This window comes from Rhinolophus ferrumequinum, chromosome 18, assembly GCF_004115265.2.
Source record: "Rhinolophus ferrumequinum isolate MPI-CBG mRhiFer1 chromosome 18, mRhiFer1_v1.p, whole genome shotgun sequence".
In the NCBI taxonomy this organism is placed as follows: Eukaryota; Metazoa; Chordata; class Mammalia; order Chiroptera; family Rhinolophidae; genus Rhinolophus; species Rhinolophus ferrumequinum.
Window position 1 is genome coordinate 36,859,941 of NC_046301.1, and position 27,886 is coordinate 36,887,826.

The 27,886-nt window shown below is 36.7% G+C and overlaps 1 protein-coding gene across 1 annotated transcript in view; it reads right to left on the minus strand.

Annotated features, from left to right (window-relative positions):
* ANXA10 (annexin A10) overlaps positions 1-27,886 on the minus strand; it is a 68,874-nt gene that overhangs the window by 17,235 nt on the left and 23,753 nt on the right. Inside the window, exons 2-5 of the mRNA XM_033135522.1 lie at positions 25,298-25,379; positions 19,655-19,749; positions 2,364-2,477; positions 770-860 (exon numbers count right to left, since the gene is read on the minus strand). Of these exons, the coding sequence (XP_032991413.1) occupies positions 770-860; positions 2,364-2,477; positions 19,655-19,749; positions 25,298-25,379 (382 nt within the window). The remainder of the gene's footprint in view (positions 1-769; positions 861-2,363; positions 2,478-19,654; positions 19,750-25,297; positions 25,380-27,886) is intronic.

Here is a 27,886-nt window from a genome sequence, read left to right on the forward strand (position 1 = left end):
GGCAGCGGTCCGTTTTCTTAAGAAATATTATCTTTATTCCAAAGTTGAAAAACATTAGAAGTCATATTACATTCTCTAATTCTCAAAATTCAGAATTAGGCATTCTATTTCCATAGACTGCTGCTCAGTCCAGAGCTTTTCCCAAGTGTTTTGTCTCATTTTAATATTTTAAGTGAAGGTTCTTACCTTTTGTTCAAGTGCAATATAGCTGACTGTCTGGAACATTTTCTTGACATTCAATGTCACATAATACATAATGGAATGGAACTTAAGGCATGACACCTTTTTAAAAAATGATAATAATTAACCTTTCTATTTTTAAAATGTAAAAATCTGATTTTGAGGTAGATTACAAGTGATTATGAAATTTACGTGAACTGAAGTCATTCCCATATTTGGAGACTCTGTTGAGTGATTATTACACTTTGCTTTATTTTGTCCACGTACCTGGTCTCTCCTGGGTAAGAGATAAAATGGTCTCTGAACTATTGTGCTGGGCACTTGCCTATCTTAATGTAAACATTCACCTGACAGAAACTTGTAATTATTTTCCTGGAAAATTTGTTTAATTGATTTTCTGGGTAATTATTTCATTTTTAATCATACATTTTGCGTAGTGCATTGATTGGTCTTGAATGAGTGCTATTTGTAATATAACAGTGTCATAAACATTCTTTAAAATACATAAACTGGATTATTTTGTGTGTTATTTGAAAAGTATAAAGTTTATATGTGTGTAAAATATAGGTACATAGGTATATTTCCTTACGAAAACAGTAGGCTTCTTGCATCTGGAAAATTTCTCCATTTGTTCTTGAAGCTAATATATCAATGAGGCAATTCTCTTCAGTGCCCACGCCCTGGAAAGACAGAGAAAGAGAGAAAAATAAAGGCATTTGTGTTGGGAATAATAGTGCACCTTATGTTGTCTAAAGGGATACAGCATTCCTGGAATTCTGAGAAGTGGCAAAGGGGAAAGGAAGTGTGTTTGGGATCAAGATAGGCCCAGTTCAGTTCTGGCTCTGTTATTTACCAGCTTTTGGATGCTGAGAAGATAATGTTACCTGAAACTCTGTTCTTTCATTCAGAATAAAAGAGCATACACATTTCTAAATATGTGGGAAAAAGATGTTTAAACAATGCGCTTAAATCTGATTATTATTATTATTTTTTTTTTTGCTGCTAGGATATCAGTTCTTTGACAAGCTGAAATTTCAACCTGAGTCTCCCAACTTCTCAAGGATGTTTGAGGGACCTCTCCCTGCCTCTCGCTAGATGTGGAATTTTGTACCATTTACCTAAACATTCAGACTGAGTATTTTCTATGGTTCCTTACAACCATGCGTATATATTCTTCTCTAACAGTGGTTTTAAAGACAACACTTCTTTTTCAGGAAAGTTTCAGAAATCCTTACCATTCTATCAGATATTGATAAAATATCACAGTTTTATCTAAATAGTAACATGTCTTTCTTCTTATAGTTTTTAGTAACATAAGTTTGCAAGAGATAGGAACTGACATAGTCAACTTGAAATATAAGTGATTAGGTGAAACTCATGTAAATTTTATACAATGGCTATTCTGATCTGCAAATGTATGTTGACTAAAATCCAGGTTCCCTTAATTTTTTTCTCTTTTCCTCTTTCCAGTCAAACATTGTTCACAGATTGTGGTAATCTGGTCATTACTATTCATTGTATTGGAATGATTTAAACAGTTCAGAAGGTGTTTTATATCAAGATTTGGAAAGATGTAAAAAGCCTTTTGTCTACCATCCCTGGCCCACAAAATCTCTAACAAATCTGTAGTCAATTTATTGCATGGAAATGACTTCCCATGAGAAAGAATGATTCTAATCCTTCAGAAGTAAAATTTTGATACATTTGAGCAATAATTTTTGTAAAGGACTGAATATAACAAAAATATCCAAATAAAGATGTCATCTATATTTTGTCTCTGACTCAGTATCTTATTTTTACTTAAAGAGCTCAATTTTTACAAATAATTTAAAGAGGCTCACATGACAAAACATTTCCCCTTACTGTATGCATACTTACTGGGGAGAGACAAATCTGAATAGCCCCTGAAGTTTTTTTGCTTTTTCCTTTTGGTAGCTCAACTGGACTAATGAGTCTTAGTTTGCACAACCAAAGAACAGGCTAATCCCAGCCTGTAAATTTAAGAGACCCCTCTTACTAACAGGGCCACTTCTCCTGACCACAGCGTTTCCATTGTTTTATCTTTGTTCAGATATTCCCTCCCCTTCCCTGACTACATGTAGCAACATCACGGGACGGTTCCATCTCTACTGAAATATCAGCCTGTACCTGTCACAGGTATATTTTTGCATCAGACCCACTACCTTCATAGCATGCCAGAGTTCGTGAGCATCATAAGATGGTGGTGGGTACATGAGACCAACCATAACGTCTTTGAAGTGATCTGAAAGCTTCTCCTTCAGGTCACCAATCAGGTCCTACGAAGGAAAAAAACAATAAGTGCTTTTATTATATCAGTTACCAATTTCATAAGAGAAATGGGATAATTGCAGAAAGTCTTCTCGTAAAATTTCCTTTTCCACATCATTTCACAAAATGACAAGTCCGGTTTTGATTCACACACATATACATGTATCACACGAGATGATGGACTTGAGGGTTTGAAAATGACTGATGTAATCACATCTCTCCATGAGATGTCATCTATATGGACATTTCAGTCACATAAACATAGAACAAAATTATTTCCTTAATCTCAACTCCAACCCTCTTTTGACCTCATTATGAAAATAAGTAAAAGTTAAAACCTAAAAACATTTTAGTTAGAACTTAGTTTTGTGTAAAATTAATGAAACATTAATCCTTAAATAACATATGCATTTTATTTTATTTTATTCAATTATTGTAGCAGTCTTTCTTAGCAAGGGGTTCCTAGTTATACTATTGCCAAAAAGCTTGTGTAAATGATTTAAGTAATTTTAGTAGCCACATTAATACATTTATTTAAAATATTGAAAGTTAAACACTTTAGAGAAAAACAAGCATGCTGAGTTTTTGCCCTTGGAAGACAGATATAAAAGTATGAAATGGATAATTTTATTTTGACTTGTACGTTATGAGTATGGAGGGAATATTTAAAAACATATATATTAAATTTATCTTTTGCAAAGTTACAAAGATGTTTAAAATTTATCATTTCTTGTTGAAATGTATAGAGTATATTCAGTTTTACTGTAAAATATGCAATATTTTAGATCTGAGGTGGTTCAATAATAGAATTCAAGTGAAAGTTCCCAGCGAGGCACAATGTGCTTGAATAGAATAAAAACAAAATAGTTATAATTTTTATTTTATTTAGTGTAATCTGACAGCACCTTTCCTATACTATAATTTTCCTTTGCAGCAAATAAAACATTCACCCACATAGTGGTAACCGACTGGTAATACAGAGAATCTATTGAATTTTTACTAGGGTCAATGCAATTCATTTAATGAACAATGATGTCCAGAGTCGTGTCAGGTGCTGGGAGTATATATAAGAAGCATAAAATCTCCTCTTAATCACCTCATTATTTACCAGTGACCTTTTCTAATTCCTTTACCAAATAGTTGTTAAGATGCTCTTATGAGCCAGACACTTTTCTAGGTACTGGGGCTATAGCAATAAATAAAACAGATATGAACATGTGATCTTGGAAAGCTTATATTCTCGGGAGTTTAATGAACATTTTTTGAATGAAAGGTTGCAGTTACTCAACAGGTATTTATTTACTACTGTTTCCCAGACATGGTGGTAAGTGAAGGAGAAATACAACACAGAGTCTCTGTTTTCAAGGAGATTCACATTGCATAAACCCAGATATAACATACATAAAAGAGTGAGTTAATATGGTTTCTAAGGCTTTCAATATCATTTTTCACATTGTAAGCTCCTAAAGCAGTAGTAAAAGAGGGTTAAAACAATTCAGTTAAGAATTTATAGGATTGGGAGAGTGGGACATGTTTAGATAAGGAAGGACAAGTAGCATTGTGATAGGAGACAGACAAACCATTTGTGATGGTTCATTTTATGGGTCAATGTGACTCGGCATAATATCCAGCTATTTGGTCAAACATTATTCTAGATGTTTCTGTTAAGATGTTTTTTAGATGCGATTAACATTTAAATCAGTGGACTCTGAGTGTATTATTCTCCATAATATGAGCAGGCCTCATTCAGTCAGCTGAAAGGCTTAATAGAAACACAGTGACCTCCGTGGAAGGAGAAAGACTTCCGCCAGCAGACCATCTTTGGAACTGAATGGCAACTCATCCCTGAATCTCAAGTCTGCCAGCCTACCACGCTCTGGTCTCTACAATCGCTTGAGCTAATTCCTTAAAATCTCTCCCTCTGTGTATTTGTATCTATGATAGATAGATGAAAAAGAAGAAATGGAGAAATGGTGAGTATGTATGTATGTATGCATGCATTTTTTTGGTGGAGGGGCAGGCAGAGGATGATGGGTTGGGGTGCACTGAACATCAATCAGGAGTAGCTCAGAGATCAGCGAATCAGGCCCGGCTGCAGGGCAGCTGCCGCACCTTTCTCTCCCCAAGTGGCAGCCAGATCTCACGGGATCTCGGAGGTTCTACGGGACCTGCCCGGGATTCCTGCCATGAGAAACACCTGGGTGCCTCAGTGAGGCGGCCCCTTGTTCTAGATTCGTCGGAGTCGTCTGGCTCACGCCACCTATCAAGCAACTGTGTCCAGGTACGTGTACGTATTCAGTTTGGTTATGTTTCTTTGGAAAATTCTGACGTGTACGCCATCCAAGAAGGTGAGTTGGTCGGTAAAAGTGCGGGGTCAGGGGTAATCCTGCATCTGTGCCTGTGTGTTTGCATTTGTGGTGTGAATAAGTCCCTCTGCAGAGACCGAAAGATCCATGTGGCGAGAAGATGGATATTAAATTAGCCTTACGGTACAGAATTGTGTGAGATTGTACATCTTCGCTCCTGTGGAAATTCAGGAACCAGGGCAGCTTTTGGTGACAAAGGAACTCTAAGCCTATGTTCCGTTAATTCAGCAAATCATGATGACTTCTTGACATGATGATTTTCTCAATATGCTTCACCAAGAGATTCAGACATTAATTAATATTAGCTATTTTAACTTTAATGTTCTGCCCCTTTTGAAATTTCAAAATGCGGTGTCTCTTATATAGGAAAAGACTTGTGCCCTTAGGATTATTTCCTTGAAAAATTTTCAGTTAATTACTTCGTTGTTTTAAAAGTCTAGGATACAACACCTGTTTCTTTTCTTAATGGACACACCTGTGTAACATTTTTTGAAAAAGCTATTTAAAAGGAATCAGATGTCTTCTAATTTAGTCATTTTTAGTATTTCCCCCCATACTAATAAAATTATACACCCATATTAGGAAAATTATACACCCCGTATTAATACTGGTGCCGTAAAATAATGATTCTTTAATAGAGATGGCGATGGGGGCCAGGTGGGAATTCTAGGTGGGAGGACGAGTTTGTAAAGTTATTCAGGTGAGTTTAATATAATATCCTGTTTGGAGATGGGATTCTTGTTGTTTTACTCCAACTGAACATCACTGACGTGTAAAAAAACAGTACATACACACTGAAGCAAAGCTATAATCTAGTATATTATTAAAGGCCAAAATGAGGCTCTTTGGGGAAGGGCATAGAGGCTCATAGAATTATAGAAATTCATAAAAAAGAGATAATATCAATAAAATGAGGGTTCATGGAAAGTGTAGATATGGGCTAATTTTTGAAAGATGAGCTGGGATTTAGTTAGGCAAAGCATAGGAGATATCAATAAGAGACAATATTTAAAAACAGACAAGGCGCTGGTCTGGGTAGAACAGAATGTGCTTATTAAAGGGATAAGCGAGCTCTAAATAAATGTTGAATTGATTTGAAATCTAAATGTTTTAAAAGAAACTTTGGATGTCAGATATTCCTATGTCCATGCTAGTTCAGAGTGGAAAGGTCCTAATAATGGAAATTCAAGCAGGTGAGGCAGAAGAGTGTGGTGATAATAATAAACACTAATATTTATTGTTTACTGTCAGACAGGATTCAGAGTATTAGAATAACTGTAAAAATTCATTACAACAACACTGAATTAGGAACTGTAACCATCCCACTATATAGATGAGAAAACTGGCAACTAGAGCTTAAGTAGCAAGTTCCATAAAATTCAACAAGTAAGTGATGGGGCCTGGATTTTAAATCAAGCATTTTGGCCTCTAGCCTTTCTTAAAATGTTCTGTAGGCCGTAGAAAGCTACTAGTCATATATCAGCAATGTGATGAACATAACATAACATATCGGTGGTGAATGTAGCATTTATGCACATTTAAATTTAGTGGTAGTGCTTTGAAACTTTAAATGCAAATAGATCAATAATGATACCTGGAAGTTGTTGGAAAGGTAGAAATATTAGAATTATCATTTTTATGAGCCTTCCTTTAATTCTAAGTGAAGTTGATTATTTCTTTGCCAGCATGGCTCTATCTTCACGTTTATTACACTAGATTTTAATGACCATATTATTTGTGTTTATTTCCCCCAAAAGTCTATCAGGACGTGGACTTTCTCATAAATTTTCTTAAATTCATCTTTTGTTTCTAGCACAAGGCTGAGTATACAAAGTGTGCAGAGCATAAAGTATATATAACATATAAATGTATGAACAAGTGAAAGAATACTAAATAAATGAATGTGGCAAGAGAAAACCCCTAATTTACTGATATTTAAAAGATAAAGGAAGTGTTCAAGCTGAAGATTACCTGGGCATTGCAGACGTCTTTTATTTAATCTTTAGTCACATTTCTCTGATCACCGTCCCTCTCAAACATTTATGACAACAGTTTTCATTTACTTTCTATGCTAATACTGAGCACCTCTGTATGTATTCCACTGTAGACTGAGATTAGTAATGCCACTAGATGGCGCTGGTATATTTTTGTTTTGTAACTCGTGTGTGTGTGTGTGTGTGTGTGTGTGTGTGTGTGTGTGTGTACATGGCTACAGTAAACTGCTTTTATAAAAGACTTCAATGAAATTATATAATTGCATCGACAGAAACAGAATCAGATATCATCTAATGCCATTAGAGTGTATAGGTTCTGGAAGTACATTGTTTAGGTTTGAATCCTGGCTGTGCAGAGTACCAGCTGCAAGGTTGCAAGTCGGTTACTTAACCTCTTTGTGTCTGCTTCCCTATCTGTAAAGTGAAAATAATAACAGCACCTGCCTCAGAGGCTTGATCTAAGTATAACAATATTTAACTTAGGTGAAATTCTTAAAATATATCTGGCACATATTAGGCACTCAAAAATGTCTTTTTATTTTCCAAGAAAAACCCAACTAATTTGCTGCAGATCAAAAATGCCTGATACTGGATTATCTCCCTGTTTCTTCCCCCGCTCCACCTCAGAAGTTTATCTATTATACTGTATTTCTTACAACTTTTACAATATCCAATTGTCAGTAAATTCTATTGTCTCTAACTTACAAATACATCCAGAAACTTTCTTACCACTTTTATTGCTTCAACCCTTGTCCAGGCCACCACCATCACTCTCCTATATGAACATAATAACCTTCATGTGAGTCTCCCTTCTGTCCTCGCACCCCACAGTCTCCCCTCAATACATCTGACAGTGTGATTCTATAAAAATACCAATCAGATTTGTTACTCCTCTGCTCTAAATACCCCTTCCCACTCTAAACTCCAGGACAAACTACAATGACTTTTGTGTAGTTCGTCTCAGGATAAAGCAAACACGCCAGGTGTTTTATTCCATGCAAATGTCAAAGTCATTGCAGTGGTTCACAAGGTACATGACATGTTCTTGGTCACTGCTCTGCAGTCAACTCCTACTACTCTTTGCTTCCTTTGGATTTCACTGTTCCACTTGCAGTGGCTTCTTACTGATGCTGGAATAGCAGACCTGCACCCATCTCAGGGTCTTTCTTTTGCCTTTCACTCTTCCTTGAATGGCCTTTCTCCAGATATTCAAATGGCTCACCTGTCTCTGCCTTCCTCATGAAGCCTGACTTTGTCACACTTGAAAAGTACACCTGGTCCCCAACACTTCCTTTATTTCTCACCAGGCTTCTTCTACCCCCCGCCCAGACACACACACACACAGCATTTATTACCCTCTGACGTGACACACGTACTAATTTTTATCTGTCTCACCCAGGCAGAATGTAAGCTCCATCATGGCAGGACATTTGGCCTGCTTTATTCATGGCTCTTTTTCTGGCCTATAGAACTGTGCCTGCTACATAGTAAACATTTACAAAATTGATATAAAATAAATGAAAGGATGATAACCACTTGTAATTTTCAACAATTATTTGTTTGGACTCATTCTTGGCTGTTCAAAGATAAACAAGTGAAAAGTGCCTCTCCTTAAGCAGTTTTATTTAGTGGAGGGGGTGGAAACACAGGAATTAAACTTTCCCTGCAACGCAAAAAGTGCTATAGCAGAGGAAATAATATATTATTAGGACATCCAGGAAATAATACTTTCAGTTGGGAAGATAAATATTGAATAGTATGTTTAAATATCTAAACTTTGCAAGTTCAAAGAGGAGCCTTCAAATAGGTTCTCAAATTAGAGTCTTAAATTCTCACTTGGAGTTATATAAATAACTTTTGCCGAGGCAACCTTTGGAGTGTGACTTTCCCCAGCCTCACTGCCTCTGAGTTGTTGTTTGCCAAAGCCTTGCCTTAAAGGGACTCTGTGGGAATCACAGCTTGGCCTTGCATTAAGCTAATGAGTACTTGCTTTTCAAATTGAGCTGTTCTATGCTGCTAATGAAATCGCGGATTACCCATGTTGCAGCTCTTCTGACCACTTCATTAAAACTGAAATTAAAATGGCAGGTTCTTCCTTGTTCCTCTTTCCTTTATCTAATTATGTGTGATAAGGGGGCAAGAAGTAAAAATATGACTGATATTTTGCAAGTCTGGATATGCTCAGGGGAACAGTTTTATATGCTTTTAACTTATTTGCCTTTTTCTATCATCATAAAAAATAATACTGGCTGTTTAAACATTCAGTGATGTAGGCCTGTATAAAGTGTAACTTAGAATTTGCCTTAATTCTACTCACACCAATATTTACTGCATGTATACGTGCACAATTTGATATTATAGGAACATTTGTGCAAGCTGCTTTATCATTTCACAGTGGTAAGTGAATATTCTTTTGAACAGCTTCGCTTTAGAGATGTTTTCACAGTTTATTTAATGATTCACTTTTCAGTGGAAATTTGAATTGTTAATTTTTGTCTGATAATAATGATAATATTTTCATCTTCTGGCAAATCAGTATATTAAAGCTAAAATTCCCTCCCTGTCCAAAACGACAATAAAATACAACATTCCTTCAAAAGTATACTTGATCTCTGAAGAAACAGAAATCCCTGGGTGTAAAAACAAGGAGATAAATGAAAATCAGAGGATAAGCAAATGAGCTGACCTTGGTGATGACCTTGCAGGTGACTGGGGAGAGTAGGGTTTGGTTTGGAACTATTTGTTTTGGGTTTTCAATGCCCAATGTGAGACATTATATGAGGACAAGAGAGCACTTATAGAGCTAGTGTAACTCAGGGAACTAAGTTTGAAACCTCTTATATAGGTTGGCACCCTCAAAGGATTCTACCCCCAGTAACAGTGTGAGCTAGGAGAAAAATACGATTGATCCTTGAACAGCATGGGCAGGTAGGCAAGCTGACTTTTTGAGCAGTGGAAAGTCCATGTATAATTTAAGTCGGCCCTCCCTGTACATGGATTTTCAACTTTGGGTCGACAGTGCATACCATTCAGCATTTGAAGATGGGTAGAAAGATCACCTCTCACTGCCTGGGTTTTGAGTTGAATTTTTTCCATGAGAATTCAAAATAATAGCACTGTAACTCCCTTGGCATTGAATTTCCAAATGAACTGAGACCTCCATAAAGGGAAATCATCATGAAAGTTGATCCTGAGCTGGTGATTCTCTTGGGACACCAGGAAGAAACAAATGCAAAATAAATCTAGAGGAATTCTGACTCTCCAGGGGGAATATGTATATATTGAAGATAACGAGCCCCACTTTAAAAGTTCTTAAAATAAAAATATCATGATATGCACTTAGAATCAGTTTTCCAGAGGGATAGATGGTGGACTCTACAAATAGCAGAATTAAAACCCCATAAATTTGAGGCAATTAATAACAATCTAAAAGAACATTATGAAAAAAAAATAACAGAATTGAAAAGAAAGCAAATAAAATTCTAGAAATTAAAAACTTCTAGACTATACTGACTATACTGGGGGACACTGGGGAGTAGAAGGACTACAGTTTTTATGAATTTGTTGGATGCAGCTGTCAAGTCACCATTTTCTGTGGACCTATTAGTTATATTTGGGGAAGACCCAAATTCATATGATGCATGTGGGCAAGGTTTGTGGTGGGAGAAGGGAAGCTAAAGGAACAGGAGATTGGGGCCCTTTGGGCTGATTCACTGCACTATTACGGTAACTTCCATTGTTGAATATATTAGGTTGGTGCAAAAGTAATTGCAGTTTAAGAGGTTAAAAAAAAAAAACTGCAAAAAACGCAGTTACTTTTGCACCAATCTAACAGTTAGTAATATTTATGTTTTATTTGTTTCTATTGTGAAGGCTAATAAATACCAAAGGGGGTGCTCGTGATAGGAAAAGAGCCACGTAGAAGGAAGTGCTTCTTCCTGTTGCCATACATGAAAAGGGCCCCATTATCCCAATGATCACTTCCTGTTGCAAGTCCCTGGACACGTGCTTTGCTGATTAGAACCTACGGGCAAGAGGAGGCAGCCTCCCAGAAGCATCGCTTAGTATTTAAAGTTGTTGTCTTTCTCATGCAACTTCCAGGTACTTTTGAAAAACAGCTCTTGGCTTGCTGCTAAACTCCTGTAGAAACTAAATACCTGGTCTATGGAGATTTGTGACTCTTGTGCCTGGTAGTCCCATTTTGGCGGGACAACTGGGACTCAATGGCTAGCAAGGTGGGAAGAAGTCGACAAGCCTCACTTATCTGATGGAAATGGCCCACTGCGGAAAACAGCTGGCCTGGCCCCAGGAACACCTTGACACTTTCTATGAAAATGGCAGCTGTTTCTTTTGGAAAGACTTTAACCCCCACTGTGCTGCTTGAAACAAACTGCTAAATCCATGGAGACTTCAGTCAGTTGCCTAAATGCCTTGACCTGGTTTACTGATGGTTCAGAAACACTGAAACCAGGTGGCGTCCACTAGGTAGCTATTCAACTTCTCAACAGCTGTGGAGAAGCAAGAATGGACAATGTCTCTTCCATGGGCAGAAATCAAGGCTGTTCTCATAGTTCTGGCCAGTATTTACTCCCCTTGATAAACTTTTTATGTTTTTACTCACTCTTGGGCTGTTAAACCTATCTTTTTGGTCTAACACTTGGAAAAGTACAGGTTGCTTATGAAAACGGGGTTTATTTTGGGCTGTGATCTGTGGAAACAAAGGGTGGTTGCTGATGAGAACTTTTGTGTCATTCTTGTAGGTGTCCACAGGAAGGGCTTAGTCCCTGATGAGACCAACTGGCTTCCAGCTGCTGATCAAGCCTGCAGATTTTGTCATTGTTACTTGGATCCATCACCACAAACCATCAAGAACTGGGTATGTAGAAAGTAGTCTGTGTGTCTGATGCTAAAACTACCACTGCTTGCCAGCTATGTGACTCTAGTCAGAAGTTGCCTTGCTTTGTTCTTGGTGAAGGATGTCACAGTTCCTGGGGCCTTGCTCCTACACAGCATTGGCAGCTGGGCTGAATCAGACTCTGATCCCCTCATGGGGCTACGAAGAGTCCTCACAACTGTTGACACGTTTTCAAGTTACAGTGCTGTTGTTCCTGTGAAATCAGCACTCTGTACACACCATGTGGTTCTTCACATTCATCTGTGTCATGTCTTTGGCTTTCCAGGCTACTTGCAGTCTGACCATGTACACTTTTTATTACAAAAGCCACTCCAGAATAGACTGATAAAGTATTTGATGGATCTTTCATGCTCCCCACCATCCAAAGGCTTCTGGTATTGGTGATAAATGATCAACTCAGTAAGATTTCTGACTGTGTCTCCTTTACCTCCTTCTGATATACATGGCTTAGTAAGGCAGTTTGGTCACTGAATGCAGTTGTTTCTCCTGGATAATGATCATGATGAAGGGGGGGAGTTATTGTGATACCAAAATAATAATAAAATAATAATAATAATAATATGTATTGATTGATTGTTTGAGAAGCTCCTCGCACAGAGCTTCTCAAAACCTTGTCATTTTCGGAGTGATAGAAGTGAGAGGAGAGTCTTTTGTTATTCATTATAAGCCTCTTTCAACCATACCTAAGTTTATGCTAATGAGGTACTTTTAGTGAAAGGGGGCTGGTTGCCAGCGGAACCAACCTTGTGGTTATAGGGCTGGAATCCTCAGCCTCATCCCTGATTTTTAGGGAGGAGAGAAGAGCTGGAGACTGACTTGCTCACCAATGACCAATGGTTAATTGGTCGTGCCTATGTAATGAAGTCTCTGTAAGAACTCTAACCAAAGAGGGTTGGGCTGCAACCAGGGTGGTGAACACATCAAAGTGACACACCTGGAGAAGGCAGAAAAACTCTGCCCCCTGTCCCACATCCCTTGCCCTATGCAGGTCTTCCATTTAGTTCTTTCTGAGTTGTATCCTCTATAGTAAACCAGTAATCGTTAAGTACAGCACTTTTCTGAGTTCTGCGAGCCATTCTAGTATATTACCAGAAGTACAGGTGACAATCTAGGACTTGTAGTTGGCATCTGAAGTGGGAGGCAGTCTTGTGCATCTGAGCCCTTAACCTGTGGTGTCTGTGGTAACTTTGGGTAGTTAATATCGGAATTGTTTACTTTGAGGAAAAGACCTCCACATATTTGGTATCAGAAGTGAAGTGTTGCATTGTGTAATTGTAGAGAGAAACAGGAGTTTTCCTTTAGTTATATAAATATACTATGAAGATTTGGGATTCTATTCTGACCATTCCTGGACATGGTGAAACTTTCTTTCTCTTAACATTGTCAACCTCAGAGTGTAATGGTTGGTTTACTCTGTAAACCCAACTCTGTAATGGTTGGTTTACTCTTATTCCTGACCAAAAGTAGGCATAGGACTTCAAACAATTCTGGTTTATCCAATCAGGTTATCTCTGGGCAGTCATAGTTCTAGATCATAAGGAAAATGACTACCTGAGTACACAGCCTGTGTGGGGGACATAATGACTTTCTTAAAGTTTTATTAAAATGCTGTTGTCCCTCCTGCACCTGACCCTTCCCGAAGAAAGTTCTAGGTGTAAATTGGAAACACAGGGAACAATGATGAAGTTATAGCTGCTAGAATAATGACAGTTTTCTAGTGATGGAGCAAGAACAACAACCTTGGCACCTGGGGAGGGAATGTCTAATCACACCACTTTGGCCCTAGTAGGTTTTCAGAACAGCCTCAATTCACTGGCCAAGATTGTTACGGATGATAGACTTATCCTAGACTTACTTCTTGTGGGCCAAGGTGAGGTCTGTGCCATCACTAATACATGCTGCTGTATCTAGATGAAAACTTCAAGTGGAGAGGTCATTGCTAAAACTTAGAGAGAAATCCACTCAGCATTTTAAGATAGGCCCCGATGATTTATGAGATTTGTTCAGCTCATTGGGTCCAGGCCCCTGTGGGGGCACGGTTGGGATCAATGCTGACAGTTGACCTTCCCCTGCCACTTGTGTCTTTTGATAATTAAATACTGTGTGAGACAAAATTGATGGATTTTGTCTCAGCTTTTGTTGGTCACAATAATAGAAGTGGCTTAGGGATTGGTGTGCTCACAGAAAAAAAAATAGTGAATAGTGACAGTGGCATAGAAATGAGGGGTGATATAGTTGGGAGACATTTTTCTGTAGGTCTCATGTTTCCAAATGTTATGTGGAGTGAGCCACTGACAGCCCCTTGTGTTGGACTAGCTTTCCAGGGATGTTTGTATCGTGAATAACATCAGAAGATTTAATGTCTCCCTACGCATTCTGCCCGTGATAAGTGATTCGGATTTCTAATCTCATGGTTTTTCTTCTGCAGTACAACTCACTGCATGTACCAGGTGTTATCTGGTCATCTTTGTATTCATTTGTGGGATGGAGGCTTGGGGAACTGGTGCAAAAATTCTCACACACTGGCTACCACCACTACTCTGAGTGGTAAGCTGTCTTTTGTGTTTGAGCCAGGAGTCTCCTGTCTTCTACCAGTGTCTGTGTTATCTTGGCTGGTTAAACTTGCTACCTTGTAAATATGTAAAAGTCTCATACCCTTCACAGTTCTTGACACAAGAGTAGTACAACAGAGTGTGAAATTAATCCATATATTTGGGGAAAATATTTTCTGTCTACACACACAAGACATGACTAATGTCCATATTATATAAATAACTACAAATTAATAGATAAATGACAAGCTACTGAAAGAAAAATACACAAAGTGTTTAAAGAGTTAACTTAAAAGAAGTAGGAACCAGAATATAAAAGAAACATTTGAAAAGATGCTCAACATTACATGTTATTAGGGTAAATGCAAGGTAAAACCACAATAAGATTCCATTTACATCCGTTAGGTTGGTCAAAACCTAAGAAGTTTTATGAGAATTTAAGGGAAATGGGAATCATTATATATTGTATGTGGGAGTATAAATTTTTAGAAGTGCTTTAAAGAGTGTTTTGAAGCTGAATGAGGCCTGGTTTTAGCAGTGTCAATTTTCTTTCTCCCTCTTTTCTCCCTCCTTTTTTCCCTCCCTCCAGTTCTCTGTTCCTCCCTGCCACTCTGGCAGAGATTGTGCATGTTATGTAAAAGAGAAATAATTGTTCAGGCTGTGACAAACATACACAGGGCGTTTACTAAACCTATAAAACCTTGGTTGATTCTATAGAAAATCTTTTTGAAATGATTTTTTTTTTTTTTTTTAGGTAGTTAAGTTCCCAGTTTCACCAAAAGGAATATATTTAACCCATGATATATTTGAAAGATAAGGTAGTTGTACCATTTTAAATTATTGAATTCATGCTTATAAAATTGATCTGTGATAAACTGTACAATAAAATTCAGCTTTTGAGGTGAAAACGATGTCTGCTCCTTCATTTCTAAACTAAAAGTGAGGATGGAGAAGATACGATCTCTATTACTGGTCCTAGTGACATGATAATTCTACCTCTGAAGTAGGTAAGTTAATTTTATAGCCAGCACTTCCTAGGTATGTTGATACTTCAAAAATCGGTATTTTCAACCATGAAGCTGAGAGATGATAGGGGGCAAAAAAATGTTATGAGAACAAGATGGATTTGAACAGTGAACTTGAACTTTTCATACGTTCACTACTCTTTATTGAATACCAACTGTATTAGTCTGCTTGGGCTGCCATAACAGAATACCACACACTGTGTGGTTGAAACAACAGAAATTTATTTTCTCACAGTTTGGAGCCTGGAAGACCAAGACCCAGGTCCCAGCAGGGCTGGTTTCTAGTGAGGCCTCTTTTCCTGGCTTACAGCTGGCTACGTTCTTGTTGTGTCCTCACATGGCCTTTCCTCTGTGCACATACCCCTGGGGTCTCTTCCTCTTCTTATTAGGACACCAGTCCTATCAGATTAGGGCCCCACCTTTAAGATCTCATTTAACCTGAATCGTCTCGTTAAACACCCTATTTCCAAACAGTTATTAGGTTGGTGCAAAAGTAATTGCGGTTTAAAAGGTTAAAAATCATGGCAAAAACCGCAATTACTTTTGCACCAATCTATACATTGGGGGTTAGGATTTCAACATAGAAATTTTGAGGGGACGCAATTCAGTTTGGAACACCAACTGTGTGTCTGCCACTGTTGTAAATGCTGGGAACACATTCGTGAACAAAACAAAGATTTCTCCCCTTGCGGTACGTGTGTTCTAGAGGAAAGTGGCAAACTCAATATTCATTATAACATGTACATAAATGATGTAATATGTGAGAAAGGAATATGTGTTATAGAATAAAAGCAAAAGAGCAGGTGAAAGAGATGTGGCTTTGGGGTGTGTGACAATTTTAAGTAGGGCAGTCAGATTAGGCCCTCCTGAGTAACTGACATTGAGTAAAGCCTTCAAGGATATGAGGGAATTAGCAGTGTAGATATCTGCCCTTGTTAAATCTGGTGTTTATTCAGTTGAGAACAGCAGGCATTATTGAGAAACTTTGGAAGACTTGATTAAGGGTCAGATAACCTTGGTTCGAGTTTTAACTTTGTGTGATTTGGGGCAAGTCAGCGTCTGTACTAAATTACATAACCAAGCCCATGGGATTAATGGATTCCAGATGCCAGGATATTTCAGAGCTGATCATCCCTGTTTTAAATGAAAACTGGGAAAACAAATTGCTTCAGTGCTGAATTGGAGCTCCTTCAGGAATCACTAATCGCCATCCATATCAGGTATAGATGATTTCTCTCCCAAGCCTCAGAGGCATTTCATTGTTCCCTTGCTTTCATTGCATTGTCAATAGGATAGCACTTTTTTTTTTTTTTTTTTTTTTTTGGTGTGGAAGATCAGGAGTGACCTCATTAATTATATTGATAAATATGTCAACCAGGCATTCCAAAGGGCTTTTCATTTGTGTTTAGGGATTAGTTTCTGCTTTGGATGAGGCAAAGTTGTTGAATGGAATTCAGCAGCTCTTCGCTAATGTTAAATATTGAGTAATGAGTATTTAGGGAGCAGGCTTAGCATTGCACTTTACTCAGCAGCTAAGAAAATAATTCTGTCAAATCTTGAATATCCATGTTAATAAAAAAATAATAATAATAGCAATGATTAAGGTACAGGAAATCTATAAACGCTTGCCAGAGAAAGGGAATGGTAGCAGAAGACACACCTTGGTGAAACAGAAGAAGTAATTCTGAGAGAGAGCAGCAGAGGAAGTCAAGAAGCCCTGAATGAAGGTAAGGCAGATTCACTGGGGGGCAACTAGAGCAGGGAATGAGGGAAAAGAGAAATTTAAACAATTTATGACAATTCATTTTAACTATACAGTGGATAATAAAGAGATGTTTTCCTTTTCCCTTTAAATAAAAGGAAATACGCAGAATATACTTCCTGAGATTCCCTTATTCTATAAATAAAGTGCTTCTTCTATGTCATACCCTGGGCTGAGCTCTGGAGGGACAGCAGCAATAACCCAGTCCCTGATTTTCCAGGAGATTACAGTTTGGTCAGCAAGAGATAATAGGAAACCAACACAACCCACTGTGGCAAGGCAGAGGTAGCATCATGTATAGGGAACTCTGGGAACCCAGCAGGAAGCATCTAGCCCAGAGCAGAATGGTGAGTGTGACCAGTGGGGAAGGTTTCTAGGAGCAGCCAAAACCTGACAACATGGTATAGGAGGAGGTGCTGTTAGCTACGCCTTCACATTGTCATTCAACAAACATTAATTAAACAATCTTAGTGTGTGAGACAGACATTTGTGCTACACTCTAGGGATGAACAAGGTGCATTCCAGCTTTCAAGGATTTAGAGTCCGGTATAGGGAAACCAACATAAAAACCTCGCTAATATATCATCGGGGATTAAGGGGAAGTTACGTAAAGGATGCAGTAGCAGCACAAGTCTGTTCCATTCTTTTAGGGGAGTAGAGGTGTCAGGAACAGTGTTCAGTGTCGAGGAAGATGAGTAGGTGTGCAGCATGTGGAGTAGGGAATCAGACCTTTGAAGACAGATGAAACACTATGACTAAAAGGGATGAGCAGGAATGGGTTAGTTGGTAGAACTACAAGAAGTTCCCTTTGGCTGCAGTTGGCAGTGTGTGAAGAAAGGAGAGAGGGCTTAAGATGGAGAGCAGAGACAAAGCAAGTAAGGCTTTGTATGCCCTCTGCAGGCATTTGGAATTATTCCATGGACATATGGGTATTTGTGAGTGAGAAATAAGGTTAGACATTCAGGGATTAAAGTGGGAGAGTGGAAATTTAGGTTTGGAATCAGTCTGGCTGCAGTGAGGATTGATGACAGTGGGGAATGACTGGCCATAGCAACCACCAGCTAGAAGTTCCAACCATTCATTATCTGGGCCCCAAATGATGAGGGCCTGAATCAAGACTGTGTAAGGGGAGGGCAAAAGAGAGAAAAAATAATTTGCAGGACTTGATCACTGGTTGTCTGACAAAGGTACGGTAAGTCAGAGGAAAGGGGCCAGCATGACTCCAGTTGGTGACATTTAGTGCAGTAGCCATGCTTTTCCACATGGTGTGGATTATTTGGCAAAAGTGAGAGCTTAACAAACTTTGAGACCCTCTGTGTTTAGTGAACGGTGCTTCACAGAGTATAAATTGTTTAATGGAGTTTAGATTTCTTGAGTGTCAGTACCTCATTTCTTAATTGTTTTAATCTGTTTTAGTGTAATGTTGTAAATATCAATAAAGTAATGCTTTAACCTAAATTAACCTGATGTATAAAAAACAAAGATGTTTGCAAGCCTTCTTCTGATTAAAAAAAAACTGAAACATAACCTCCCTATAGCAGTATGTATATTAAAACAATGTTAGATTACTAATGCTACAACTTTTATAGTATTTACATTCTCTTTCAAAAGAAAACTAGCACTGGTATCATAGAAATATAAGCTAAGATTACAGTTTTACCTGTATTAAAAAAAATAATAAAAGCAAAATTGCTTTCCTTCCATGGCTTAATTCAACTAATTTCACTAGTAGTTGTGGGATTTTTTTGGATAATTAATTCATTCTAAAACAGAGGGCTATGTTTTATTTCATGTATTATATCTGTTCAGAGACTGAAGTTTAGAGATGAAGTAAATTTATATGGACTAACTGTATAGAGAAGAGTTTTGTGATAGTGTTTCATCGATGATGCTCAGTTGACAAAGTAATTGCTCTTTCAGGCCCTTCTGGCCTGAAGAGTTTTTATTCTGAATCTGTGGTTTAAATGCATAACAAATGAAAGGGACCTTTTTAATGGTACTTGCTTGAAATTAGAATGTGATTACTTTAAACCACTAAGGATACTTTTATTGCCTTAAACTATTTTTAACTGCCATTCTCTTTTAATGGTCTACTTAATTGCATGCTGTGTAAAGAAAAGCTAGTAGAGAATTCACTTTGGTTGTGAGTTAGGTGAGGACCTGTGGAGAATTGCAGGAAACGATCTTACTTTTGGCCTAGTGATCATTAGTTCTTTCTATGCTATCCCTAAAGCTTGACACAGGGCAACTTTTTCAGCCTAATTGGACGAACCAGCAGTGGAAAGCTAGCAGAACTTTCATTTTATGACGCTGAATGATTTTTGAGAAAGGACTGGTCGAGTCCCTGTGAGTATGAATATACCTCACACATCAAAACATTTGATGGTATAACTTTCTAATATTCCTTGAAGTATGTCAGAGACATATAGGAACTGTTTCTGACATACAGTGAAGTTGAAAGCTTTGTCATCTGTGAGACTGAAAAGAATAACAGTACCTGCTCTCCAAGAGTATTGTCATTTCTCAGGAGTGTGTCCTAGAAATACATAGGTCAAGATGAAAAGACCTTACCCGGCCGTACATGCTCTGGTATGCCTCAGCAATCATCAGCCTTTGTGCGTTACAGCGTTGAGTTAGAATGTTGATCAGCATGTCTTTGTCACAACCTGGAAAAGAATAATAACTGAAGATTAGTAAAGTCGCTACTCCATAGTTAGGAGGAATCCATTATCTAAGGATCAAAACCAATGTACAAGCTGTCTCCCTGATGGTACTTTAAAGCAATGAGCAATTTTTGAGAAATCACAGAATAACACTTGATGAAGCCTAGGCTTTTCCTGCCTCTCATTTTGGTGCTATTGCTAAAGATTTTTTTAAAAAAAGATGCAATAAAAATACAGGAACATAGGAAAATAGTCTTTCTTTGACCACCTCTCCTACCCCACCAAAAAGGCTTTCCTGACTTAGTGTTTCTTAGTGTTTAAATAGGCACAATATCTTCCTTGTTGGATAGTTAGAAAGATATGACTTACAAGGAACATACATTAACACAAAAATAACTGCTGTAGTTCAGAACCTCTAGAAGAAAAAGGAGAAATAGAGAAGAAAATTATGCAAGTACAAAGGATGTGCACCCTTCTGAGGGATGATTTGCATGGAACATGGTCTCTCTCTCTCATAACAGAAGCTCTGTTTCTGGGCTAAGAGGCCTCTGCATCCTTGTATACCAACTAATTGAACTGATAGAACACCCGAATTTACAGTTAGTTTAGATAAATTTAGCTGTAATTGTAGTCAGAGTAAAGTGATCAAGAAAGTCTTAACACTTCCCTCATCTTGACGAACATTTACACAGGTTTCTTCCTGACTAGAACCCCTTGATCTCCATTTTCTGAGAGCATTTACTTTGGAACACTTGCAAGTGTGAATTTTTTTCTTTACTCTTTTGAGATGTAAATCTTCTCCCAACCACTTGCCAGCTATACAACCCAGAAATGTCTTTCTCAAGTGCTTGGGAGCCATCCCTTTAAAATATAATAATCAAGAAAGGTAGAGTCCCTATCTCTCAGTCTCTGTTGGACGGCGGAAACCTAACTTCCAATAAGTGCCAATTCGCAAATACAGACGGCCTAATCACATTGATCAATGTCCCCAAACCTCAGTGTCCTCCAGCAATTTTCCATTAGCTCACCCCAGTGCTTAAAAACTCTCTTATCTTTTGTTTCAGAGGAGTTGAGTTCTGTTGGGACAGAATTGAACAGTCTTCCTTGCCTGTTTAATTCTTTGTGGTACAAATTTTCTTTGACAAAAGGAGATACTTAATGGAGATGAGGAGAAAAATGAATTGAAAGGCTAGGATGTTAAGCAGATAATCTTTGGAAATGAAAGCCGTCCTGGATGGCCTTAGGATCATAGGAAAGCCAGGAATTAAGTACTGAAATATCCAGTGAAGGAGGATAAGTGACTAGGATTTACATAGACAACTCTACCAATGAGAAACAAAAGGAACAGCAGGGTGTTTTTTGTAGGTGAGAGAAATGGTCCGAAAGCTGTAAAATGGAGAAAGGGAGGCATCGAATCATCGCTAAAGGCTGACTTTATGGTTTGTGAGAAAAAGGGCACCCTCCAGTGGAGAGGCATAGAACAACATGGTACCATGGAGTTAGCCTGGGTCAAGCTCTGGACTCAAAGGACATTAAGTAGTCCTAGAGGAGTCTGTTAGCTGCATAATGGGCATTCCAAAACTAACATATTTAATAATAAGTAGAATAAGTTTCAATTATATCCATTGTTATTTTTACTGTTATCACAGTTATGTAATTGGTAACGTCTTCTGTATTTTGTTGTTCTGTTAAGATTATCCACAACCTCCCTCTCTGAATTACTCTTTATTTTTCAAAATGTTCATTGGAATTCTTGCTCATTTATTCTTCCAGAGATATGTCACTATAATTTTATATGGGTCTCAAAAATTTAAAAATGTTTAAAATAACTATAAACTCACAAATCGATTTAGAAGAGTTGTCTTTCTATCACTAACATGATATAGCTGACAAATTTGTGTTGTTTTTTTCTAAAAGACAGTAAAGATTTTTTTTTGCAAATGACAAGAATTTTTACAAATGACAAGAACTTGCAAATGACGAAAAACTTTATTTTGCTAAAATTATGCATATTTGCCTTTCTATTGATGCTTCAAGTTATATTATTTGCATTTTGTTTTTAACATACAATTGCTTAAATAAATGATACTGAATTTGATTTTACCTTATTTCAGAAAAATTATTGAACTCATAATTTTTAATAACTTTTATTCAATTACCTTGTATTTTGAGATATATAATGATATTCTATGTAAATAAGAATTTTAATTTCTTTTTTAGAATCATCGTATGTTTTATTCTTTCTTTCCTTATATTAGGACAGGAGTTTCTAGATAATTTTTATTTCCTGGCATAATGAGCCATGACAACTTTTAGACTTTTATGATGTACTGTTGATTCCTGTTACTTGTGGTAGTTTTTTACAAAGTAACCATGAGCACTGAATTAGTAAATACATTTCCAGGGGGAAATGTAGGGTTAGGATTTTACCTTTTGGTTATAACATTTTTGTCAACATAATTTCCATTTGCATTATATGTTTGTTTGTCATTGTCCTTGTAAAATAAGCCCGTCTCGTAAGCATTGAAAATCCTCTCTTCCACATCTGCTTTTCCTGTATAAAACTTAGAATGTACTTGTTAAGAACACCTTAAGGAGGTATTCTTCTGTAGCCTCCTGACCTGTAGGACTTGTCTCACCTGAAAGTTTAACAGTTTTTGTGCTGTTGCTTTGAAACATGTAAACCAGCCAGCACTACTTTCAAAAGAAAGTACACTCTATTTTATTATTATTATTATTACTATTATTATCATCATCATCAGTTATCATCTCATGAAGTGACCAGTTTATCTGCTTTTCCATAGCTTCATAACAGAATAGATGTTATGTCAGCATTTTCTGGACAGACATACACAGATCAATGAATTTTCTCTCTTTTTTTCCTATTATTTTAATAATCAGCAAAAATGGAAAAGCAATCTACAGAATGGGAGAAAATATTTGCAAACCATCTATCTTATAAGGAGTTGATGTCTAAAATAGATAAGTATCTCATACAACTCAATAGCAAAAAACCCACATAATTCAAATACAAATGGGCACAGGATCTGAATAGACATTTTTTCCAAAGAAGATATACAAATGGCCCATAGGCACATGAAAAGGTGCTCAACGTCAGTAATCATCAGGGAAATGAAAATCAAAAGCACAATGAGATATCACTCTACGCCTGTTAGAATGGCTATTATCAACAAGATAAGAGATATGGAAAAAGGGGAATCTTCGTGCGCTGTTGGTGGGAATGCAAACTGGTGTGGCCACTATGGAAAACATTATAAAGTTTCCTTAAAAAATTAAAAATCGATCTACCGTATGATATAGCAATCCTACTTCTGGGTATTTAACTAAATGAAATGAAATCACTATCTTGTAGAGATACTGCACCTCCAGGTTCTTTGTAGCAATATTCAGAGTAGCCATGATATGGAAATCACTTAGGTATCCATCAACAGCTATACTGATAAAGAAAATGTGATACACACCCCCCACACACACACAGTGGAATATTATTCAGTCATAAAGAAGAATGAAATCCTGCTATTTGTGACAACATGGATGAGTCTGGAAGGCATTTTGTTAAGTGAAAAGAGTCAGAAAGAGAAAAACAAATATTGTATGATCTCACTTTTATGTAGAATTGAAAAAAGCTGAACTCGTAGAAATGGCCAGGGACTGGGGCGGTGGGAGAAATAGGGAGATTTTGGTCAAAGAGTATAAACTTCCATTTATTAGAGAAATAAGTTCTAAGTATCTAATGTACAGCATGGTGAGTATACTTAATAATACTGTATTGTATACTTAAAAGTTACTAAGAGTAAATAAAAATTTCTCACCATAAGTCCAACAATAGAAATGGTAATATGGAAGGTGAAGGATGTTAACTGAACTTTACTATGTTAATCATTTTGCATTATATACGTATATCAAATCATCACATTATATAACTTAAACTTACACGATGTTATATGTCAATTATTTCTCAGTAAAGCTGGAGAAAAAAATCACATTCGCTGAGGAAAATATTAGTAGTTGTCTTTTTCAATTACACATTACCAGGGTTATCAGGATAGCTAGACTTTTAAAGCATTTTGAGCTGTGTTCTTGCTCTGGCATCCTAGAGTGGACACTGTACAATCAAACCCAACACCTCCTGAATTTCTTCAGCCTAAAATACTGACAAACAAAAAAATTACGATGGTCAAAATGAATCTATATTCTGTCCCTGAAATTACAAGAACAAGGACATTGAAACTGCAGCAAATAAACTTTTTTCAGTGACTGGATTGCTCTGATCTACAGTTTTAAAACAAAAATTTCTCTCCTGAAGAAAAACTTAATCCTTAACTTATTGTTATCTGGTCTCTATATTTTTTCTAGTGAGTGTTGATATTTTGAAAAGCATGAAAGTGAAAACTCCTGAAGTCAACTTTAGAGAGCATGTTTAAAGTCCTTTATTGTTTTCCAATGGGGTTCTGCTAGTGTATAAAACACAAAGTGAATAAAGTGTGTGTGTGTGTGTGATGTATGTGTGTGTGTGTACATGTGTGCCTGCACGTGCACGCACACACACAGCATATTTCTCATAACAGCGACTTTATCTTTACAGTTAAGCTTGCTTTCTTATGAAAGGCTTTGCACGTTTTATGCAAATGTTTCCTTTATGTTGTCAGTGTTTATCTTTGTGCCCACCAGAAGTCTTCTTAAAACAGCTCTTACTTAACGAAATTATATGGATGCTTAACAGTGCCACATCATATTTTAAAGATTAAATCTTTTTTAAAAAGAATCCAATAGTTTTTCTCCTTTCTTTATATATTGCTTTTCTAAACTTTAGTTTCATTCATTGAACAGCCGCTGGTTAAACACCTGTGTACCAGATTCCATGCTCTGGGAGCTCACAGAGCAGTCCGCAAGTGAGACAAAAAGGACAATCTCAGGAAAATGAGATTAGTGACATGGGAATGCAGAAGCATGGTGTTCCAGGTTTGGAATAGCTGGTTAAGTTTGGGTTGCCCAGAGAACGATTGAAAGAGGCAGATTTATTTGAAGAGCTTCTTGAAGGAAGAGAATTTGGATGTAAAGTAGAAAGGAGAAGAAAATAGCATTCTAGACAGGGGGATTATTGGGCCAGTTTACAGAGATGTGGAAAAGCAGATCCATTTGGGGGGACCAGCAGGAAGTTTGATTTAGCTGAAAGTGGATGTAGCAAAAGAAACAGGCTAGAAAACAAACAAGGGCCAAAGAAGGATATTTTATCCTAGATTAAGGTTTCCCTTGTTTGGGATTTAATTCAATAGTTAGTGATGAGATATTTAAGAATTTAGGGCAAAACCATGTCAAGATGAAATTTGCATTTGAGAGAAGCAAATTTGTTCACCATTACTATCCTTTTCTATTATTTTTCTTCTTATTCTACTTTACCCAGCTTTTAACTAAATCCATTTGTCTTCTGTTAGACATCAGCCATACCCATATTACAGTCTTAAAACAAGGTAAAGCAAAAAAAAAAAAAAAAATTACAATAAAAGATGATAGAAAAGATCAGGCTTACCAAATCCTTGGAGTGCTGCGCCTAGCACTTGGGCATCCATTATGGGATTGAAATTGGGAGACGGAAAGATGGTCCCTTGCACCTGGTGGGAAGAGTCCATGAGAAGAGATTGCAGTAATTCAACATTTTTTAGATAAATGAAAACAAAAGTATATTCTATATTTTTAAATTACTCTAAGATATGCATATAGGTCTATTAAACAAATGTGTTAATTGTATGTTAATTGCAGAGACGAAATTTGGTTGATTTAAAAAAAAAATCCATTGGCCTCTACTGTATTGGTATCTGTCATTCATGTAGGAAACTTAGATACTAGAACCGATAGTAGAAAAATGTGAGAATCAAATATATATCTTTTTAACAAACAGTAGGAATTTTCTTAGGAATTAGAAACTGTAGAAATTGAAAAGAGAACTGGATGGGGGAATTCGTGTCATTTATATCAATTAGAAGTGGCACTTGCCACTACTGCTTTTTTATACATAAGGGGCCCTAAAATGTTAGAGAAAATTGAAATATTTGAATTTGGTTTATGGGATTCATACAAATCTAGATGATATACGTAGGGTAGAGAATTTTTAGCTGAAGCTTGTAGCAGCAGAGGAAAACATAAAAACCTGACTGGCATTCCATTTAAATTCTCTCTCTTGCCAAAAATAAAATGGCAGAACATTTAAGTTGGGCTTTGAATCCACATGGTCTATTATTTCAGACAGAGCCAGCCACGACTATGCACCATATGACCACACATAGCACAAGAGAACTGTCAAACAAAATTTATTAAGAAGGGAAGGCCTCCCCCTGTTTGTTGTCAGTGTGCCCAGAAACACTGGGAAAAAATGCCTTTCCCTACCAAACAGATCTACTAGGCCTTGAGAACCCAGGCATTCACTGAACTCTTCTGCAGCAATAATATTTTAGCTGAAGATGACACTTTCTCATGCTCATTGTCTAATGATAGACAATTAATTAATTAACTAATGAGAAGCCTAGACCTTAATTTCTAGTCCAAGAAATGTGCATATACCAATACCAAAATATTTATGAAAAGTTTTTTGGAGGATTAAGAACAATGTTCACTTGAGTTGAAACTAAGAATTAATTTAAATTCAGTTTGAACTCCATTAGACTGATATTAATAAACATGAAATTGTCTATTTGAAGTAGCCTAGATACCATATAATAATTGTGATATGGCCATATTTTCATACTTAGAAGTACGACCAGGTTGGTGAAACGTTCTTCTTAAATGCCTATATGGACAGATATACGAGTATGCAATTAAAATAAGAACATAGTCTGTATCTTATATTGCTGAAGTTCACGCATTTACAAAAAAAAATCTGATTTGCTTCTGATGTCTCAAATTTATTGTTCTCCTGAGCCAAACCTCAATTCTAGAAGCTATTTATTAGGAGACCTCAAGAGTTCCATTTCCCTTTCCTGATTGGGTGAGACTCTATTAGGAAAATAGACTGTGATTCTGTTTTGATTTATTAAGTTTGGAAAGCAGATTCTAATGTGAATTCATAGGTTGAGTTCTCCTTACCTCAAGTGTTTTCTTTTGAATCTTATAATCCTAGAGGTGTTTAAGATTTAAAGTTTTGAAATAACAGCCATACCACTAAATGTTGAAAAGTTTTTTCTTTTCTTCTATTTGTCACTGCCTTTTACTAAATTCTTTTTGTCTATGTAGTCCTTTCTAACTTTTTTCATTGGGGAAATGAGGTTTTTTAAGGCATGAAAAAGAGATAACTTTATTTCTCCTATTTTAGGAGTTGGAAGACTTGGTTGGACAAATTTTGTGTGGATAGTACCACTTTTTTGCCTTAATGACCTTAACCTTGCTGAGTGCTATCAGCCAAAGGGCTGTTTTAAAGTATAAAAGAGAATATGTATTTGAAAACGATAAGACATGCTGTGAAATATGTGTATGTCATCCAAGCAATTTTAAGCACAGAGTGTACAAATATTCGCTACAAAACATTTTGTTAATGACCAGAGTAGGATCCCCCTGATTTTCTATTTGAGTAAGTGCTATAAAAATAAACTATTTATGTGTGTGTGTGTACGTACATAAATACACACACACACACACACACACATATAAAAGCTCTGAAAGTTATAGATAAGGAAAGTTATAAATGTCTATAGTGATTTATCAGACACAATCTGTAGGCGAAACAAGAGTCCACAATTTTTTCTTCAGTTTTTTTTTCCTTGTACAGATTACTAGTACTATTTTATTTTTAAAGTATAATGTAAAAATTACTTTTTTCTTTACAGTTCTCATCTATTTGCCACTAAAAAATTAATCTCCTTGTCATTTGTCCCTAAAAATAATACACTAAAAATGTTTTGGAAATAAATTCAACATTAAAAGTATAAAAGTCAATGAGTACTTAGTAATTCACAAAACGCAATTTTTCTAGTAAGCATTTGCTATCTGTGCCATTTGTATAACATATTAAACCATTGTATTCATTTTTATGCCAATTATTATGCTTTATTTAAGCTCAAGTCAGGGACATTATTTCATGTAAGGCACGTACTTAATGTTCCTTTTACTTATTTTGACACTGGCATAC